At 43.4% G+C, this 19,961-nt stretch overlaps 1 protein-coding gene across 1 annotated transcript in view; it reads right to left on the bottom strand.

Annotated features, from left to right (window-relative positions):
- STX4 (syntaxin 4) overlaps positions 1-16,861 on the bottom strand; it is a 172,588-nt gene extending 155,727 nt beyond the window's left edge. Inside the window, exons 1-5 of the mRNA XM_030209553.1 lie at positions 16,624-16,861; positions 13,021-13,113; positions 12,638-12,737; positions 3,252-3,326; positions 2,840-2,904 (exon numbers count right to left, since the gene is read on the bottom strand). Of these exons, the coding sequence (XP_030065413.1) occupies positions 2,840-2,904; positions 3,252-3,326; positions 12,638-12,737; positions 13,021-13,113; positions 16,624-16,653 (363 nt within the window). The 5' untranslated portion in view covers positions 16,654-16,861. The remainder of the gene's footprint in view (positions 1-2,839; positions 2,905-3,251; positions 3,327-12,637; positions 12,738-13,020; positions 13,114-16,623) is intronic.
- Positions 16,862-19,961: the final 3,100 nt, after the last annotated feature.

The raw sequence follows: 19,961 nt of genomic DNA, 5'->3' as shown, positions 1-19,961 counted from the left end.
AAAAGACTAAGATTCTCTGGTTCCGGAATCAAGGAGCTGAGGTCCCAACTTCAATACCACCACCCAACAACATTACCTACCCAGCTGAATCAAAAGCTAGAGTGCTCGGACTCATCCTTGACTCCTCCTTATCATTCACATCCTATATCAACCTACTTTTATTTATTTATGACATTTTTACCCCACATTAGCCTGAGAGTGACTCAGGTTCAATGTGGCTTACATAACAATTAAATGATGTGCCCTGAAAAAGACAGGTACAAATCAAGGTAAGGTATACACATATGAGTTTATCTTGTTGGGCAGACTGGATGGACCGTGCAGGTCTTTTTATGCCGTCATCTACTATGTTACTATGTTATTATTAAAAATTACATAAACAGATTATAAAGTACAATAAATAATGCTATAACATTGCTTTGTAAAACAAATACAACATATGTGGTGAGTTAACCTGGATGCAACTGTTCTTAAGAGTAGATTGATAGAGAAGAAGATTAAATCAAAATTAACTTTGTAAACAAATAAGTTTTAAATTTACTACATTGTAGCTTCATCGCATGCCCCCTAGTCCTAGTATTTTTGGAAAGCGTAAACAGACGATTCACATCTACCCGTTCCACTCCTCCCCCATTCTCTATTTCTATGGATAACACTCTCATCCTTCCTGTCTCATCAGCTCGTAACCTTGGGGTCATCTTCGATTCCTCCCTCTCCTTCTCTGCACATATTCAACAGACTGCTAAAACCTGTCGTTTCTTTCTCTATAATATCAGCAAAATTCGCCCTTTCCTTTTTGAGCACACTACCAGAACCGTCATCCACGCTCTTATCACCTCTCGCTTAGACTATTGCAACTTGCTTCTCACAGGTCTCCCACTTAGCCATCTCTCTCCTCTTCAATCTGTTCAAAATTCTGCTGCACGACTAATATTCCGCCAGGGTCGTTATGCTCATATTAGCCCTCTCCTCAAGTCACTTCACTGGCTTCCTATCCATTTCCGCATACAGTTCAAACTCCTCTTATTGACCTATAAGTGCATTCACTATGCAGCTCCTCAGTACCTCTCCACTCTCATCTCTCCCTACATTCCTCCCCTGGAACTCCGTTCACTGGGTAAATCTCTCTTATCTGCACCCTTCTCCTCCACTGCTAACTCCAGACTCCGCTCCTTTTATCTTGCCGCACCATATGCCTGGAATAGACTTCCTGAGCAGGTACGTCAAGCTGCATCTCTGACCGTCTTCAAATCTAAGCTAAAACCCACCTTTTTGATGCTACTTTTAACTCCTAACCCTTATTCACTTGTTCAGAACCCTTATTTTATCATCCTTACTTTAATGTTCCCTTATCTCTTGTTTGTCTGTCCTAATTAGATTGTAAGCTCTGTCGAGCAGGGACTGTCTCTTCATGTTCAAGTGTACAGCGCTGCGTACGTCTACTAGCGCTATAGAAATGATAAGTAGTAGTAGTAGATAAATAAATATAGATACAATTAGGGCTAGATAGGATTGAGGAAAGAAGTTACATTAATTGTATAAATGGAAAATGTTCAAATAGAAATTCTTTGTTTTCTGAAAGGCTAAATTGAAAACAATGAGTTTTCAGTAGGTTTCTGAAGGACAGGTAATCATCAGTGCATTTAATTGTTTTTTGGTAGAGAATTCCAAATTTTAGTACCTTGATATGAGAAACTGGCATTCTGAATTATTTTATAGATTACATTCCTATAAATAGGGAAATGCATAATGAGATATTCTCTGGATGATGATATGGCATTACGTGGGGGTAATTCAATGAGATTGTTCACTTTAAAACAATGTTTAAAATGAGACAACACTGTCTAATCAGGTCATTCTTTGACCAAAAAGCCTTTGCAATACTGGTACAAATGATTATCCTACCACACCTGGACAACTGAACTGCCCTATTTCTTGGCATTAAAAATAAATATATATATTTTTTAAACTACAGATCATACAGAACACAGCGGCAAGAATAATCTTCAAACTGAACAGATACACCAGTGTTTCACCTTACCTTAGAAAACTACACTGACTACCAACAGATATGTTTGTGCAGCGCTGCGTATGCCTTGTAGCGCTATAGAAATGCTAAATAGTAGTAGTAGTAGTAGTAAAGTTGGCTGCTTAGTCTTTTAGATTCTTCAAGGTGCTAACTCTGCACTCCTGATTAATATCTCATTCATTCACATTGTTCAATTCAGCAGGCTAAAAGAACAATTGATCTTAGCCCCACCGTTTCCACAAGGGAACCTGATCTCAGAAGATCTTTAACTCATTCTTCTCAATGGCAGGGATCGCATTATGGAACTCACGCCTTCTGGCTATCAGAGTAGAGAAAAACTACCTCAGCTTCCAAAAGAAGCTAAAATCCTTCTTCCCATAGACTACTATACAATGCTCACCAAACCCCCGATCCACAAATGGACTTTAGTAATATCAAATCTAACACAGACTATAATCACACTGTATAACGCTCTATACATCATATCGATTCAACAAGAATGTATACACTCATTCTCTTACTGATAAAACTAACTACTATTCTACTAATGCTGTAAACCGTTCTACTAAAGTTGTAAACCACACTGAATCCTAAAAAGGGGATATAGCAGTATATAAGACCTAAATTGAATTGAATCTGAGCAAGCACAAGATGTCCACAGTATGGGATCTACAGTGTGTGTGAGACAGAAAGCATGAAAGAGATATACTGCTGATAGAACTGTATGCAAGGAGATCAAGAGCATAAATATATATGGTGTAGTGAGAAAGAGAATCTCATAACAAGCTGGCTCCATGCGGAGGAAAATACCTGTGTTTTTCTCATTCTTAGATTCACAGACAACCTGCCATCTTCTTCCTCCTTTGGCTCAATACCTGTCCAAAAATAGATCAATGAATGAAAGACACCCCTGCAGCTTTCTGTTCTCACAGGAACAGAATCACAATCCTCTAGGCCATTTAGACCATTTGGTGAAATGTTCTGGTAGTCCCGGGCCATCCCCCAAATCCTAGGAGGTGAAAAGGCTCTGGCAGCCCCGAGCCACCCAATCCTAAGAGGTGAAAAAGCTCAGGGCGCCCTGGGCCATCCAACCTAGGAGGTGAAAAGGCTCAGGGTGTCCTGTGTAATCTACTCCTAGAAGTGAAAAGGTTCTGGGTCCCTGATCCATCCAATCCTAGAAGTGAAAGGCTTTGGTTCTCATGTCCAATTTTTTTAAACTTACTTTTCAACTTGACCTGCAAGTTCCTGGCCAAATTCTTAATTTCCTCTCTGAGTTTCTGTAAGTCATCTCTCATTCCTAAGGAAATAAAATGAGCAAGGATAAGCAGCATAATAACCCTTATCATCTTAATAAGTTTCTAGAGACAAAGCCTTGAACTCTTATATTTATGTCAGTCCATCAGTGGCTGCAATAATTCATGCCTCTACACAGGCAGGTATCAGTCACTATGGTGCTCATTTAAAAAAAAAAAAAAAAAGGACTTTTTTTTAGGCATTTTAAGATGTCCATCTGCTAAAAACATCCAAATCCTAATTTTGGAAAGTCAAAATTTGGACATTTCACATTGCAGGTTGTCCACATAGTAAGGAGGCATGTTTTGGGCAGGACTAGGGAGGGCCCAAAAGTAGGATGCTCAACAGGGATTTTCTAATGAGAAGAAACGTTAATTCCTTAAAAGAAGGACGTTTTTATCTAGATCGGTTTTAGTCACGTCCAAGTTACAAAACGTTGCTGTAATTTATCAGCTGACCACGGGAGGAATTAAGGTATGACCTCTCTTTTTTTTTTTTAACCATATTTTATTAAAGATTTTATGGAAATTTTACATCAATGTGGAAACATCACTGATCGAACAGACACATACGGAATAACTTACTATTAGAAAACATCCCACAACCAACTTTATCAACACAATATAATTCCTTCTTTACTATTATTCCATCATTCCCTCCCTCCCCTCCTCGCCCCCATTACTATCCCCTCCCCCCCGGAGCCAGATTTTCTCACGTTTCTCCTCGTATGGGCCCCATGTTTTCTGAAACATCCCTAGCAAACCCTTCCTCATCGCAGTCAGTTTTGCCATTTGGTATATATATTCTACTTTATATCCCACTCTTTGCAAGGGTGGAGTTTCCCGTGTCTTCCAAGCCCTTGCCAGCTGCATTTTGGCCGCAGCAAATATCTGAACAATAAGCTTATGTTCTTGTACTCTAGTTTTTTGTGGGCGGGCATGCAATAGGCAGTATTCTATCTGGCGTGTATAGCCCCCTGTGCCCAGTTCATTGACTATAGCTATAATTTGTTCCCAAAAGGCACATACCTTGGGACACTCCCACCAGATGTGTAAAAAGGATCCCTGCCCCCCACATTCGCGCCAGCAGTCCTTAGATATCTTTGGATAGATCTTGTGGAGGCGTAGGGGCGTATAGTACCACCAAAACAATATCTTGTACCCACTTTCAATCATCGGCTGAGTGATTGATGAGCGCACCAGGAACCTGAAGCTATTAGCCCACCAGCCTGTAGGGAAATTCTTTTGTAACGTTTTCTCCCATCTGTCTGTATAAAAGTCAATCGGGGAGCCCATGAGCAAAAGAGCCTTATAGAGTCTAGTTATACATCCCTTCCCTCCTCCTACCCTTATCGCCCGCTCTAAGCCCGTCTCCGCCAGCTCCAGCTCATCCCTTGCTTTCCTCTGAATATAGTCTCTCACACAGTGATAGTACACGAGGTCCCTGGGGGATAAGTCATATTCCTCCTTCACTATCTCAAAATCTTTTACCGCATTCTCATCCCATAACTGACCCAACCTATATAGCCCTTTGCGGGCCCACATTTGATAGGTCTTTTCCTCCGTCCCCAAAGAAAAACCCGGGGCATCACTTATAGCCGTTTGTAAGAAATATTGCCTCTCTGGGAACACTCTATTTCTAACTTGTAGCCACGTGTTAAGCAGATGAGCTAGTCCTACCGGCACCTTGCGAAGAGCTGTCAGGATCTGTTGTTTCGGTCCCCATAACACATTGCCTAAATATTTAGTGCCCATCCATGCCCTTTCCCAGTGGAGCCATTTCTTGTTATTACTGGGCTGCCATTCAGCCAAAATTTTTAATTGGGCTGCTTGATAGTATAGGAAAAAATCAGGGACACCCATCCCTCCTAATGCTGGGGGGTGGTGCATTGCTCTCCTACGGATTCTTGGTGGTTTCTTTTTCCAGATGTAGGCAAATACTTTTCTATGCAGTTGCTGGAAAAAGGAACGCGGAATAGGCACCGGTAAGGCCATGAACATGTATAATAACTTGGGTAGTATAATCATTTTTATTGCATTAATTCGACCCGACCATGACACTGTCCTGGCTTCCCATCTATCTAGTTCCAGAAATAGTTCTTTACTTTTTTGGGGGTAGTTTGCCTGATATAGCTGATCTATTTTTGCTGTTATCTGCACTCCCAGATATCTAATAGAGTTTTGTGCCCATACAAATGGGTAACGCTGTTGTATCTCTCTCATATCATCCTGGTCTACTGACAGGTTTAGAATCTCAGATTTTGTCATATTTATCTTGAATCCTGACATCCTCCCATATTGTTCAAATATCTCCATCACCTTCTGCAATGACAGCACCGGGTTCGAAACTGTCAATAAGATATCGTCTGCGAAAAGCATTATTTTCTGCTCACGGGAACCCCGAACCACCCCTCTAATATCAACCTGTTCTCTAATTTTCCTGGCCAGTGGTTCTATCGACAATGCAAACAGCAAGGGAGACAGAGCACACCCCTGTCTCGTGCCTCTATACAATTGGACCGGCTCGGTTAACCCCCCATTGATCTTAAGTAGGGCTAGAGGTTTATCATATATAAGATTTATCCACTTGTCAAATCTCTCACCCATGCCCATCCTCCCTATCAAAGACTGCAGGAAGGCCCAGTCCACCCGGTCAAAGGCCTTCTCTGCGTCTATCGACAGCAGCAGGGCTGGGCTCCCCTCCTCCTCAATCTGTTGGATCACATGCATCAGGGTTCTTATATTGTCACTGCCTTGACGTCCCTCAATAAACCCCGCTTGATCCTGATGGACCACACGAGGCATTATCCCTCCCAATCGATTGGCCAAAATTTTAGTAAAGATTTTGTAGTCATTATTTAGCAGGGATATGGGTCGGTACGACGCGCACTTCTGCGGGTCCTTCCCTGGCTTCAAGATCAGTACTACCTCTGCCACTCTCCAAGAGTATGGCAGTGAATGTTCCTCGTCGAAGGACCCAATCGCCCGCAGTAGCAGGGGGGCAAGCCATTTCTTAAACATCTTATAGAATCTAATTGGGAAGCCATCTGGGCCTGGAGCCTTATGTGTAGGCATCCCTGTTATCGCCTCTTCCACTTCTTCTATTGTTATTTGCGCTGAAATGTCATCCCGGTCCTTCTCTGAAACCCCCTGTAAGCCCAGGTCCTTTATATACTCTTCCTGCTCTTCCCTATTTGCAGTTTGCTCCCTCTCATAAAGCTGGCCATAGTATTCCCAAAAAGCGTGTTGTATAGCCCCTGTGGAGGTGCACATCTCTCTACCCTCCGACTTTATAGCAGCTATAGAGTTACGTTGTGCTCGTTTTTGCAGTTTACGGGCCAATAACCTGCTAGCCTTGTTCCCGAACTCAAAGTGCTCCTGCTGCGCTGCTTGTAACTGAGCTGCTATTTCCGCTAGTTGGGTCTCATTTAGTTGTCTACGTATTTGTTGTATCTGTCTCTCTCGCTCATTATCCCTGGGGTCTGCCTTATGTGCCTTTACCAGATTGTCTAGTTGCTGCCGCAGTGTGGCCTCTCCCTGTTTCCTTTCCTTATCTACATGAGATTGCAGCGCAATGATATGCCCTCGCACCACCGCTTTCATACCTTCCCATACACTCACCGGTCGTGCTTCTCCATTGTCATTCAACCGGATGTATTCCTCAATACATTTCTCCACTGCACTTGCATGCTGAGGGTCTAACAAAAGTGCTTCATTCATACGCCAATTCCTGTGGCCCCTCTTCTCTCTTATAAGGCTTAGCTCTATGCTGACCGAGCAGTGATCTGACCAGGAGCAAGGCTCAATCTTAGTCCTATAAATTTTGCCTCGAAAGGTTTCCTCCCCCAACCAGTAATCTATGCGTGAGTACGTTTTATGCTTAGGGGAGAAATATGTATAGTCCCTTTCAGTCCCATGGATTTCCCTCCACATATCCACAAGGCCCTCGCGGGCCATCCATTCATTCATTGCATCTCTATCCCTTTGGGCATAGCCTGCTGTCCCCCCTGAGTTATCTACGCTCGGATTTAAGGTGACATTAAAGTCGCCTCCAATCAATAGAAGGCCCTTTGCTCTCCTCCTAATTACTCCCTCTATTTCTTTTATGAACCCCCCTTGGTCTTCATTGGGAGCGTACACATTCATCAAAGTGTACTGCACATTTAGCATTGAGGCCACCAGAATCAAATACCTTCCCCCGGGGTCCCGTATCACTTCATTCACACTCCATGGGCACGCACTGGAAAGCGCTATTAGGACCCCTTTGCTTTTGGTTCCTGCAATATTAGATGCATAGTATATTAGGGGATATCGTTTATGTTTGACCAATTTTTCATGCCCGCGCTTCAAGTGCGTCTCCTGGAGGAACACAACATCTGCCTTCAAACGCAGCATTTCTCTAAACATCTGGTTGCGTTTCTGCGGGGAGTTAAGCCCTCTCACATTCAACGTTACACAGTTAAGAGCCATGGCATTTGCTTTTATATTGTTCGTACATCCAGGCTTCCTCTGGCCTTCCCCACGGGGTCTCCCTTCGTTTGATTATATCATATCTGTCTGCTCCTCCCACCCTCCCCCCTCCCCCTTTTCCCTCCCCTCCCCCCACCCCCTCCTCTTCATACATTTTAAGCACCCTTCTTCTTCTAGTTGCTAGGTGCTACCCGTGAAGGAAGTGGCTCCTCCACACCCTATTGTCGTTCTTTTCTAGCATTGATACATATCTTCAACTGTATACATGTAAAATCAATACTTTAAGCATCTCAATCCCTCCCCCCCCACATCTCTATATACCCCTCTTTTTGATACCACTCAATCATCTTTTCAGTCCTCTCAACACGCCATGGGGGCTGTATTCTCCAATCGCTAAGATTGCTTGCTTCAGCCCCGGGAATCTCAAGTCAAACGGTTTGCTGATTGTTGTCTCTGCAGCCTGTTGCGTCCTGCTCGCTGCCATTTTGGCTGGGTGGCCCTCCCTCCCGAGTGGCCTCTTTTTCCTCCTGCACTTGGTGGGAACTCGGCCAGCCCCTCTGGGAACAGTTGCTGTGCCTCTGCTCTCGTTCGAATCTGCTGCATTTTGCCTTCTTTATAAAACACCAGTGCGAAAGGATGTCTCCATTTATAGCGTATGTCCATCTCTCGTAGCTTCGCTGTGACCGGTTTCAATTCAGCTCTCCGCTTTAATGTCGCCGCTGCCAGATCTTGATATACCTCTATGCGGTGGGTGTCCCATTTAAACTCTGTGCTTTTGCGAGCTGCTTGTAACACTTTCTCCTTCATCCCATATTCTCGAAAGCACACGATGATATCTTTGGGCAGATTCTGTCTTGTCGGGCCCAGCGCCCTGTGTGCCCTTTCCAGTTTGATGTCCTCTGGGCTCACCTCGGTTCCATCCGTCAATAGTAGCGCACTAGCCACTTTTTGTATCACATTCTCAGCCTCACGGTAGGCAGGAGTCTCTGGTAGGCCTCGAAAACGGAGGTTGCAGCGCCTGCTCCTGTTTTCTAAGTCCTCAAGCTTGTCATTAATTTGTTGTTGCCCCAAACTAATATCAGAGATTTGCAATTCAACTGCTGTCAGAGCCTCCGTATGGTCTTCCATTCGCGTTTCTACTTCTTCTACTCTTTGGCCAATCTCCGCGATTTCTCCTCGCAAGCTGGCCCCCAGGTTCGTGAGTTCCTCCCGAACCACCTTCAGATCAGATCTTATTTCCTGCAGCCAGTCCCGTAACTCGGGTAGGATTTCTCCCAACCTATCTGTTTGTTCTTGAGAGGTGAATAGTTCTGGCGCCGTGTCTTGTGTACACGCGGTCAGTGCCGGCTGTTCCGCCATTTTTTTTTTCTGCGTCGCACTGCCTTCAAACGCGAATTGCGTAAGATTTACCGCTCCTCCGTTCGCCTGCATCCTGAATTTTTCCTTACCACTATCTGGGTATCTCTGATAACTCTGTTGGCTATCAATTCGCCACCGTGGGGGAGAAGGAGATTGCTTTCTAGCCGCGGGTGCCTTGGAGCTCAGCGTTTAAGCAGCCATTCGCTTCGCTGACGTCACTTCCTCCTTAGGTATGACCTCTCTTTAATCCCCCAGTGCTTGCTCTTTCCCTCTCCCTCTCCCCTGAAAGCGAAGCTAGAAAAGAAAATCAGGCTCTATGTCAGATGCAGGTATGGCTATTCTAAACAAAGCAGCAACCAAGTCATAGGAGTAGCTTTGTAGTTAGTGCAGTGAACTGTGAACCAAGGGACCCAGATTCAAGTCCCAGTTCAGTTTTTTTTTCCATAATTCTGAGCTTTCTAGAACCAAAAAAATATATGTATTTAGGTTCAGTAGGCAAGACACCTGCAAGCCTGAAGGCTATTGAGTGGTGTACATTCAAGTAAAGTAGGTATTTTTCAGGTCCTAGAGGCATCATATTTAGAAAAAAAAAAAAAAAAGTTAGTTGAGTTTGAACTTATGGTCCTTGGTTTATAGTCCACTGCAGTAACCACTAGGCTACTCCTCTGTTCTGCAGGGATGTCTGTGTGGCCATATTTTTGAAAGTGATACTAGAAAGACACTTATGTCCCTTATTTTCTATCATTCAAAAGTTAAACATTTCTCTTTGGGAAAATAGCTATTCATCATGGATGTATTCAATGCAAAAACGTCCAACTCACAACCATAATCAAAACAGGAAATATAGACATTTTTCCTCTTTGATTATGTCTGTGAGATGGCCGGGTTTTTTTGACGTTATGAGGATGTTTTTTTGAAAATGCATCGCCACGCTTCCCACCTCTGCTTCTGCCTGCTACTCATCACCTCACCAAAAAGTCTTCCACTCTGCTCCAGTAGTTTGCACCTCAAAGTCATTGTTTTGCCCACCAGCCTCAGCACTATTCATCCTCACCACCCTCCTATGCTCCTGCCCGTCCAGTGCTTATTCTCAAACTCATGTCTTCTACTGCTTATACTAACCTCTCTCTCCACCATACTGCTGTCACTCATTCAAATCAATCTCTTCCCCATATTGCTAATCATTCACACCATTGGCTCTCCCTTCCACTTATCCCGGCCACTATTCATCAATTCCCTACCCATGCCATTTACCCATGCCATTCACCTCTCCCCGCCTGTACTGTTCATCTTCAACCCAGCATCATGTTTCCTCTGCCCCACCTCCTCCATTCTGCTGTCTAAAGTTCTCCACCCTCCCTTTGCCTCCAACATGCTAATTCTCCATCCTTCATCTCCTCAACACTCTTTTCAGCAGACCACTTCCATCCAAGGCTGGCTTAAGGCATGAGCCAGTTGAGGCACTGCCTCAGGGAACCCACGCTTAAGGGGCATCGAAAAGCCTGTTTTACTGGTTCACCCCTTTGCGGCAGCAATAGTGCAGCCAGTTTCAAATGTAAGAGGCACTTCTCATTTCTTCTTGCTGCTTTGTCCACAATTTCAAGCTGAAGTAGGAAGGTAAGAGCTGGAGCTGGGGGCTGAAAGAAGGGGGATGATTCTGGGAGAAAAGAGAGAAGGACCAATAATGCGAGAGAGGAAGAAACAAGAACAAATGCAGGGGAAGACATTAGGGAAGGAGAGATAGATATGATGGAAAAGGCAGTGGCAATGGATGTTTAAGACAGGAGAATAGATGCAGGAGGGCAGATACTGAGGACATGGGGATACAGGAGAGCAGGGACTCTGACTTAACTGGAGACCAGAAGAACACAAATCTAGCTGGGTATTGGGAGTCTAAGTGGAGACTTGGGGATTACGTAGGGTGAAATAGTGGGGACTAAGAAAATGAGCAGAGATTAGAGAGGACAGTGAAGACTAGATAAATAAGTGAGGGGTATGAGTAAGTCTGTGAGACTGAGTGCAGAATACTGGGGAATGGAGATGGTTTAAAGGACCTGTAGAAATAGGGGAGGGATTGGGAAATTAGCTGAGAGGAACAAAGTTGTACAGAGAGGGTGAGAGATAAAGGAATGAGACAGGTCTTTGAAGGAAGATGATAGAAACAGGGCATTAAAAGGGGGATAGGAAATCTGATTACAGCATAAGAAAGACTAGAAGTGGAAAAGAGATGAGTGGCAGAGAATGAGCTGGGGCTAGTACAAGGATGAAAGGCAGAGGAGGGGGAGAGAGGATAAATATAGAGGGTGAAAATGTGGGGCTAGAAAGTGGGTGAAAGATGGGGGAATAGGAGGTTGGGTAAGGAATGAGATAAATAAGGACATAAGAATAGGGAATGGAAAGCTTGTAAGTATGTGCAGGGGGGAATAGAAAGCTGGTAAGTATGTGCAGGGGGAAAAGAGAGACTAGAGATTAAAGACTGAAGGGGGAAACAAGGAGGAATAAAACCTAGCTACAAAGTAGGTAAAAAAGACAGATGAAAGAAACAGAGGGAGAAAAAAAAAAGAGCAAATCAAAGGGTCAAGGTCAAAGAGGGAGGGGAAAAAAGGAAAAAACAGAAAATGAAAATGAGATCCTGAGAAGAGAAAACAGACAAGAGGAAGTGGTAAAGAGAAACTAGAACCAACCCAAATAGAAAAATAATCAGAAAATACAGATACCTTCTGGTGTGGGGCCATTCTCACAGTATCAGCCCTGACACTCGTAGAGCTCATACCGTAAGACTGGCCCCAAGATGGGGGCACAAAACCAGAAGTTGGCTTGGAGCACCATAATCCCTTGAACCAGCCTTGCTATCATCTGTTCCTCCTCCCTCCAAAATCTCCAAGCCTCCTTTCAAGCATTTCTACCGCTTGCAAACCATCACCTATCCCTCCAAAGCTTCTTGTACCTGTATATATGTAAACCACTTTGATTATAACCACAGAAAGGCAGTATATCAAGTCCTACCCCTTTTCCCTTTCAACTCTTTCGCCTCAAATGGGTCTCTACTCAGCTATACTCCATTCCTAGCCGCTGGTAATCCATCCCTTAAAGCTTTGAATACATCCAAACCACTTCAGATAGATGTTCACTTACTCATCCATAGATCTGTCCTCAAAACCCTAAAATGTACTACTTGTGGTAGGCAATTTTACAACTTTTTAATTACCACTTATAATTCATTTTTTTGGTAATCAGTTAAGTTGCTCACCCTTTTGATCACACCTGGTGAAAGCAATGCAAAAAAAAAAAGTATTATGCATCCACACAATTACAAATTCAGAGGATCCATGCTGTCTGTAATATCACATCCTGCGTAAAACAATTGCACCCCACTTCCTGAAGGCATTTAGTAGCACTGTTGTGTATTTAATGGCTCATGTTTTGATAAACTGTCTGAATTCCTAATATACATTCTGCTAGGCTGTCTCTCTGTGGATAAATTCACCTTCCTCTGGTAAGGGCTTGGCCAGTATGGTGGACTGCTTCTTCTCCAGCTCCTTCACCTTCCCATCCAGGATCTCCAGAGAATGACGAATCTCCCTCACCTGAAGGAAATTTAACCAATTAGTACTAATATAACCCTGGAACAAGAACTTCCAATAAAAGTTTGAAACAGGCCTGAGGTTTGGCTCAGAGTTAGTGTAACAAAACATTTCTTCACAGAAAGGGTGGTGGATGAAAGCATGTAACAACCTTCTTCTGCAGAAGGAGAGGAGTCAAAAAACTGCATTGGGATCTGACAGAGGAACAGGATGTATATAGAAGATCAGGGTTAAAGCTGGAGACCAAGAAAGGTCTGAAGTGTACCAATACAATCCCCTTTCCTACCTTATGAAAGAACTCGTCATCATTACATGGACCATCCCTGTTTGGTGAGCTGACCAAAGCAGTTTCTTCCTCATTCTCGGAGTTGTCGCTATCCTAAAAAAGAAAGAATAACCAATAGTAATATGAAATGTCTAACAAAGAATCCTGCTTACCGGGTAGAACCTAGAATTGGTATGACCTGCAACAGAGCAAAATTAAAAATGTTCTACTATGATAATTTGAAAAAGAGATTCCCCACTAAGAGGGGGTGGAGGGGAGTTATCAACGTGGGCTACTGTTAAATTGGGTTATTTTAGCCTAAGGTCCCATTTTATGCAATGAGACCATGTGCTAAAATAGCCTAACATTAGCCCATGTTGATAACGTCTATCCTAAATAAAATGCAGACCAGTGACTGAGCTGGCCCAGATTTCCATTTAGGCAACACAGGCCCTGCCTATCATGCCAAATTTTGAATATGCCATCCCTGCTGGCATGCTTTGAGTTCTGGAGCGATAGTAATCCAGGTGCAGGACTTGTGAGCAAGCATTCAGCCACAGACTCAGTGATGGCCCTACCCCTCCTCATATAGAAGGCCCATACAAGGAGAGGGGGGGGGGGCAAACAACCATAGTGCTGGCTCATAACCTCTACACCAAATTTTCTTGTTTGCTGCTGCATGGAAGATTTCTGCAGCCCAAGGACAGCACCAATAGAAGAAAAGGAGAGATGAGAGGACTCACGGAGATGAGAGGACTCACGGAGAGACAATGAGACCCGGTAAAGAGCAAAACTCTGGGCAAGGGTATATCAGGAGAGGGCACGTCCCCCTCCAGCACCACACACGGCATTAGCCCAAAAACAGACTCTGCCCTAGGCCACATACTAAAATCAAAAATGACAAACAGGGAGATAAAAGGATTGTAGATAGAGGGAATAAAAATAATGGAGAAAGATCAGAGAAGGAAAGGAAATGAGGATTTCTCCAAGAAGAGCTAAAATGCATGCCAGGCAGACTAGGGGAGACCAGACTGAAGGTTGTCTTCCTCAACTACAAAACCCATGTGGTAACTGAACAAAAGAATTCTACAGAATACACAACACCAAAAAAGCAGGAAACTGTTTCCATGTGAAACACAATATATTGACTATAGAGGACGGGCTGTCACCAATATATGGAGTATAGAGGACGGTCTCTATCTTTATAGTGATTTTTCATGGAATTGTTTGATTTGTGCACGGTCTTTTGAAAGATAACCAAATATCAAGTTATTGAAGCTTAGTTTCAATCGGTGGATAAACAACGACAAGACTCCTGAGGTAGGCACGAAGTGCTGAAACACACTGCAATGTTGAGTCATTTATGTAACAGCAATACAAGAAGTGTCTCCTTATGCAACTTTTATATATTACATGATATAAAGTACTGTTTTTACTGAAGTCCCTTCATTTGACGAGCCTTCTTCAGGTTCCCGAACTACAACACATTTTTTGTGCAGAAATAAAAAATAAAGATAAAAAGTTATTTTGATAACAATTCTTGACCAGTTTTTGGGAGCCAGCACTCCCTTCTTCGAGTCTTAATGGAATAACCAAAAAATGACATCTGAGGAGATCACAGAAACATTTTAATTGTACTGTTCTAAATAAAGGAAGAGGGTGTTGGCTCCCAACAACTAGCCAAGAAATCTATTCAGTTAGTACAATAAAAAAAATGTTAATCACCTTGTTTTTTTTTATTAATCTTCATTTACATTCAAAATGGACTAACAGAGAAACCATACTACCCAAATTAAAAACATTTTTTATCAGCACTTTATCACCAAACTTCTGAGGTGATAATTCGTTCTATAAAATATACCACCTACCTCTTCATTATAAGCTTTGACAGTTATATTTACTTTGAAAACTCATTTAAAAGTAAAAACAAGAGTTGTCTACCTACACCTAGCTTAGGAGTATGTTAACTAAAGTGTGGTAAGTGTTGGCACTTATGCTTTAACAGCAAAAGTTAAAATGTGGAAGTACAAAGGTTGTATGCTAACTTTTGGGGGAACGCCCAGCATATCCCCTGTAGTTACTGCACAGATATATTCTTTACCGCATGTTGTTTAATTGCTATTAGCACAGATCCACTTACCACCTCCTCTTGAGGTAAATGCACCTGCACATAGGGGCCTTTTTACCAAGCCGCAGTAGGTCTATGATTCAGCCAACGATTTGCTTGCTGTGGTTCGGCCCTACTGCCGGGCGACCACGGGGGTCCAGCAGTAGTGCCGACTCCCACTGTGCGGCATTTCTGGTGCCAAAAATTAATTTAAATTTTTTTACCACTGGTTTAGCATGAGAGCTCTTACCGTCTCCTAAAAAGGTGGTGGTAAGGGCTCCTCCCAGAAATAGCTGCACAGCAAGTGTTGCATTTACCACACCGCCATTTCCATTTTTTTTTAAGTCCTTTTATTGGTGGTGGTAAAAGGAGGCCTCGGCACATGATGTCACCACAGGGGTCCTTTTACCACTGCTTGGTAAAAGGACCCCGTAACTGTGCAAGTGACAGCAAGCATTAAGTATCATCCACTAACTGTAATGTGCTCACTCTCCAGCAATAACTTGCCCAGTTCCAACCCCATACCTTGAAAATTTTGTATGAAGTTTTAGCACAGTGGCCATTATCATGGTCTCATGCTAACAGTGCATGCTAAATCCCAAGCTAACTGCTTAGCACACTTTAGGAAAATGGATAGTGTTAAACAGGAGTTAGACAATCCATTCACAATTTCAAAGGTAAGACACATCTTGAAAAATTACTACTCTAGGCATTATTTTTCAAAACTCATTCCTTAACCACATATCATTGCTATCAACACTTTTTAAGGCATAAACTGGCGTATAATCCCACCAACGTTGAAGATATGTTCTTTAGTTTTAATTAAATTAGTTCTGGGGAATGATTAATCCCTACAGGTTCCTAGAATGTTTTGCTTGGTATTGTTCTGAATTTCTGTAATTACCTATCATTTTCTTCTCCATAAGTTTTAACTTGCACTATGGTAGAAATTATTGGAATGTTTGTACTGAGCACTATATAAAATGCTAAATGCAACCCTTGTTGCACAAGCATGTTTACAATTTCACAAGAGTTTTCATGCTTTTCTTTTAATTCTGAAATCTGATCCAAAGAGACAATAAAAATACTTATTTTTTTTTTTTTTAAATTGTGGTCTTGTATGACTTTTATTACCCAGTGTTTAAGCTTTGGCAACATTCACAATACAACCTTGTAAAATAGTTCATAAACTAATTTTGGTAAAGTTTGATATGCCCATATATAGAAGATTTACTCAACATTTTTCCTTTACCAGAAGATTTTAAGTAAAATATGTATTGCTAAATTGTAAGTCGCATTGAACCTGAACTCTGTTTGGGCTAATGCAGAATGCAAATGTCATCATAAGTAAATAAATAAATATTGGTTGTCAACCCAAAAAGTGGGTGAGCATGAGCAGTTAGCGCTATATACAGACAAAACAACAATCAGAAAGAGCAAGAATACAACCAGAGACAGAAACAAAAATTAATTAGGAAAAAAAAACGGAAATCAGACAGATAAATTAGTTTGCTTACACCTCTCAGCTCCTTGGTCCGGTCCCTCATGTTGCAGAGCTTTAAGTAACTTTTACGTACTAGATTCGGAAACAAAGGTCCTCCCTCGGGTTTCTCCCACTCCTCCCTCACCTGCACCCCCCCTAACCACACCAGGCTGGCTCGGGGGGTAACACCCAAAGCTCTCTAGCAATGCTTTGCTTTGCAAACCCCTGTACAGGCAGGAAGCAGCTTCTTTGAGTCTGACCAATGACCATTGATTAAACGTAAATTCGCGCAAAGCCTACTGGGAGGAGGCAGTCACTGCCACTGCTGTGCTGTCCCGTTGCCCTTGTGGGACCCAAGCATGGTAGGCTGCGCCGAGTGCCCTCTCAGCCAACCTTAGTCTCACCTTTTTTTACATGAAGGTGTGTCTGTCTGAAAGACGCGGCATAAAAGACTATTTCAAATGAATGAAAACATTTGTTTTGTGTTCGCGTGTCCTTTCGTTCCTTCGACTTGGTATATTTCCCCCCGTTGCGCTGGATGCACAGAGGCATCTGCCTATGTCACAGCTGCGGGACTAGAAGGTGGAATGTCACCTCCTGTCGCGACTCGCAGCTCCTCCTAGAGAGGTAACAGGGATGAGCCAGAATGGCTCCATCTCCCTTTATGATCTGGAGACAGCTGGTAACCCTAGGGCCAGAATCGTATTCATAGTTCCGCAGTGGATCCCAGGCTTCTGCATTTTGCCAAACTGTCTGATGATAACTCAGATCCAGCATTAGAGGAAACTGAGGGGAGGGCAGGCAGGGGGGAAAGCAGAGGTAATACACAGCCATGCTGGCACCATTTCCACTTAGAAGTAATGAAGTGGAAAAGTTCAGTTTTCTATCCCTGTTTTATTGTTTCCAACTCAGATTCAGGGCTGGATTTAGGCAGAAGGGACAAAGGTATGCACCTAGGTTGACAAATTCTGAATGGCCCAAAAACGGGCTGGGTGGGGAGTAACACCCCTCCCCCCATCTCCGATCTCTAGGAAATCTCTCCTGCCCCCTACCACACCAGGCCCAGCCAGATTTAAGATTTTGGCACCTAAACAGCAGATCCCAGGGAGCAGGGGGTATCAGATCCCAAGTATTGGAGAACCAGAAGACATACAGAAGTGCATACTCTAGAGAATGACATGGGGACAAAGTTTGTCCCCGTCCCCGCGAGCTCTGTCTGATCCCATCTGCACACGCTTTGAACAGTTATGATTTTATAGTTAAAACATTTTATTAAACTATAAAAAAACAATATTCTGTACAACTGTCATTTAATAAATCACAAACATTGCAGAACAAGGATCAACAAAACCCCTGTCTCCCCTCTCCCTTCACAAATATCCCCTCCACTATCGGGGAAAACTGAATAAGCCAAATTACTACAGAATGTTATGTAGAAAATTCATGCTAACAGAAAACCTTACATACACAACACAAATGCCAATTACATAATAACTGACCAAAAATGATAAACATATATTAAACCAAAACCCCAAGAAGCCACACCAAAGAAATAGAAAAATATGCATTTCCTCCTATACTGTGCAAAATATAAAGATCACACATGCCAAGGATGGTGTTACATGGGGTTACCATATTTGCTGTGATATTTGCTGTAAAAAAGAGGACACAAAATCTAATTCAGCCCCGTCCCATCATACCCCACCCCACCCCCTATCACACCTCTGCACTGCAGTGTCACCTTGACCCCCCCCCCAAGAAAGCTAGATTCCCTCCCTTTTCCCCCATGTATGTCCCCTCCCCAATCTTTTTTCCAGCCTTCCTCCACCCACCATTTTTTTTTACAGCTCCCTCCCTCCACCCACATGATTCCATTCACATCCCCTCCCCTCCTGTACTTAGTTATCATCATGTCCTGGTGGTCTAGTGGTCTCTTCGGGGCAGGAAAAAGCCCCCTCTTTCCTGCCTGGCGCTGCTGCAGACCTCTCACTCCTGGCGCTGCTTCAAAATAGCTGCCGAGAGTTCAAGCAGTGACCTCGCAAAATACCCTGAGGCCCGCCCGCAAGCCAGCTTGTTCACTTGCAAACCCGGACAAACAGGCAGGCTGGCAAAACCCACATGGATGCCCTGCGGTGTCCTCAAAGAGAAGACATGTCCGAGTAAAACCGGACATGTGGTAACCCTAGTGTTAGGGTAGTGCAACAAGGATAAGTGCCCCCTGGCCAGAGAGAGCCATAAGCCTGCTGGACGCTGAAGAAGGCATGGCCTGGTAGTGAGCTTTGGCGTCCCCTCCCAAATTTATGCCCTGGGTCATAGCCATGTCTACCACCAGCTCTGGAAGGATATACATTTCAAATCGGACATATTCTAACCACAAAATAGAAAATAATAACTTTTTTCTACCTTTTAAGGAGGCTAGGGCTATTCAGCTTGGAGAAGAGACGGCTGAGGGGAGACATGATAGAAGTATATAAAATAATGAGTGGAGTGGAACAGGTGGATGTGAAGCATCTGTTCACGCTTTCCAAAAATACTAGGACTAGGGGGCATGCGATGAAACTACAGTGTAGTAAATTTAAAACAAATCGGAGAAAATTTTTCTTCACCCAACGTATAATTAAACTCTGGAATTCGTTGCCAGAGAAAGTGGTGAAGGCGGTTAGCTTAGCAGAGTTTAAAAAGGGGTTGGACGGTTTCCTAAAGGACAAGTCCATAAACCGCTACTAAATGGACTTGGGAAAAATCCACAATTCCAGGAATAACGTATAGAATGTTTGTTCGTTTGGGAAGCTTGCCAGGTGCCCTTGGCCTGGATTGGCCGCTGTCGTGGACAGGATGCTGGGCTCGATGGACCCTTGGTCTTTTCCCAGTATGGCATTACTTATGTACTTATGTTGACTGGTCGTTTTATTTTTCAAATCATGTTGGTTCCAGCTCTGGTTTCTGTTTCCCTCTGTCTTCTCAACTCACTCACTATGTTCTCCTGTCCATTTGACATTTCTTCTTTCTCCATTCTCACCATCCATCTTCCATCTCTGTGTACTTATCTTTCCCCATGTTCAGAATGTCCCTTCTCTGTGTACTCTATACTTCCCTGTCCAGCATCTCCCCGTGCCATCTCCCTGTATTCATCATCACCACTCTAATGTCCCTATCCCCTCCCCCTGTGACCAGCATCACTCCTCTGTGTTCCTATATCCCCCAAATTCAGCATCTCCCTTCTATGTTCCTATTTTCCCCCATGTCTAACATTGTCCTTCTGTGTCCATATACCTCCTTTCATGTCTGGCATTGCCACCTCTCTGTTCACATAACATCCACATGCAGCATCTCCCCTCCCTCCGGTCTAGCACCTTTGTCCCCTTCAGCTCC

This window comes from Microcaecilia unicolor, chromosome 7 (genome assembly GCF_901765095.1).
Source record: "Microcaecilia unicolor chromosome 7, aMicUni1.1, whole genome shotgun sequence".
Taxonomy (NCBI): domain Eukaryota; kingdom Metazoa; phylum Chordata; class Amphibia; order Gymnophiona; family Siphonopidae; genus Microcaecilia; species Microcaecilia unicolor.
This window is presented reverse-complemented; position numbering and strand designations above follow the sequence as displayed.